This window comes from Octopus bimaculoides, chromosome 10, assembly GCF_001194135.2.
Source record: "Octopus bimaculoides isolate UCB-OBI-ISO-001 chromosome 10, ASM119413v2, whole genome shotgun sequence".
Taxonomy (NCBI): domain Eukaryota; kingdom Metazoa; phylum Mollusca; class Cephalopoda; order Octopoda; family Octopodidae; genus Octopus; species Octopus bimaculoides.
In genome coordinates this window covers 93521606-93522753 of record NC_068990.1, presented here as the reverse complement: position 1 = coordinate 93522753, position 1148 = coordinate 93521606, and the positions used below count along the sequence as shown (strand labels likewise).

General features: G+C 32.7%; 1 protein-coding gene across 1 annotated transcript in view; it reads right to left on the bottom strand.

Annotated features, from left to right (window-relative positions):
- The window catches only part of LOC106877201 (protein disulfide-isomerase A4), a 15611-nt gene that overhangs the window by 6455 nt on the left and 8008 nt on the right, over positions 1-1148 (bottom strand). Inside the window, exon 6 of the mRNA XM_014926047.2 lies at positions 531-736. Within this exon, the coding sequence (XP_014781533.1) occupies positions 531-736 (206 nt within the window). The remainder of the gene's footprint in view (positions 1-530; positions 737-1148) is intronic.

The following is a 1148-nucleotide window of genomic DNA, read 5'->3' as shown; positions in this document are numbered from 1 at the left end:
TATATATATATATATATATATATATATATATATATATATATATGAGAAAGAAGAGCCAGGCCAAAATTATATTTCCATTGCCCTCTACAACTGTCACCTAAGTAAGTTCTGATGTCAAGTCAATGTGCCAGAGATATCACTGCTTTCACTGACAACAAAGTATTGAGTTCTTCCATATCAAGTAAACTTGTACTTTAATGGCAGGAAACAATGAGGACGGGAAGGTTGGAGTGAGGAAATTAATGGTGAAGATAAGAAAAATTAAATCATAAAATAATAATCCTTCAGACAAAAAGAAGGAATTAGAAAAGTTTGCACAACCCAAGTTGGTTAATTTTCATAGAACTGAGGGAATATAAAAGAACTAAAGGCTTTAGTTTTTGCCTTCCATATATGGGGGTTAAAACCCAGCTACAATCAATTTTCATTTTCCTTCCTCTGGCATCAATAAAAAAGAGGATCTGTAACCTAGGGACATTGCGACTCCTTCCACCTCCCTCATTACTGCATTATCATCAATTCTATTTTACCATAGTCTTCTCTTGGTCCTTTGTATTCAAATTGTTTGCCTGCACGGAAAATCTTCAGAGTTGGGTAACCAGAGACTTCATATTTCATTGCTGTAGTTGTTGCAATAGTAGCATCGATTTTTGCCAGAGGTATAGGGGGATCGTTAACAGCAAGTTTCTGAGCAGCTTTTTCATATTCGGGAGCCAGACGCTTACAGTGGCCACACCTAAAAGAAAAAAACACTCAGATTAATAAAAGTGAAAGTAGAGAGAGAGAGAGAGAGAGAGAAAGAGAGTCTGTAACATTTATCCATTTCTCAAGATGTGTTGTTAATCATCGTCCTCCAGGCAATAACAGGGGAATTTATGGCCTCTTGGCTGAAACAGGTGTAAGATATTATCCTACTTTCTATGCTCTACTTTATATATTTTAATAATTACTGGTATTTTTATATTTCATATATTATACATGTAAAGCATAATATGTTATACATATATGTATATTGTTATAATTGTCTTTTTAAAAAATAAATAAATAGACATAATACAATGTCTAAAAGTTGATGAATACCACCTCTTCATCCCTTCCATTTTCTTATTGCTGTACATATATATATATATATATAAATATGTATATAT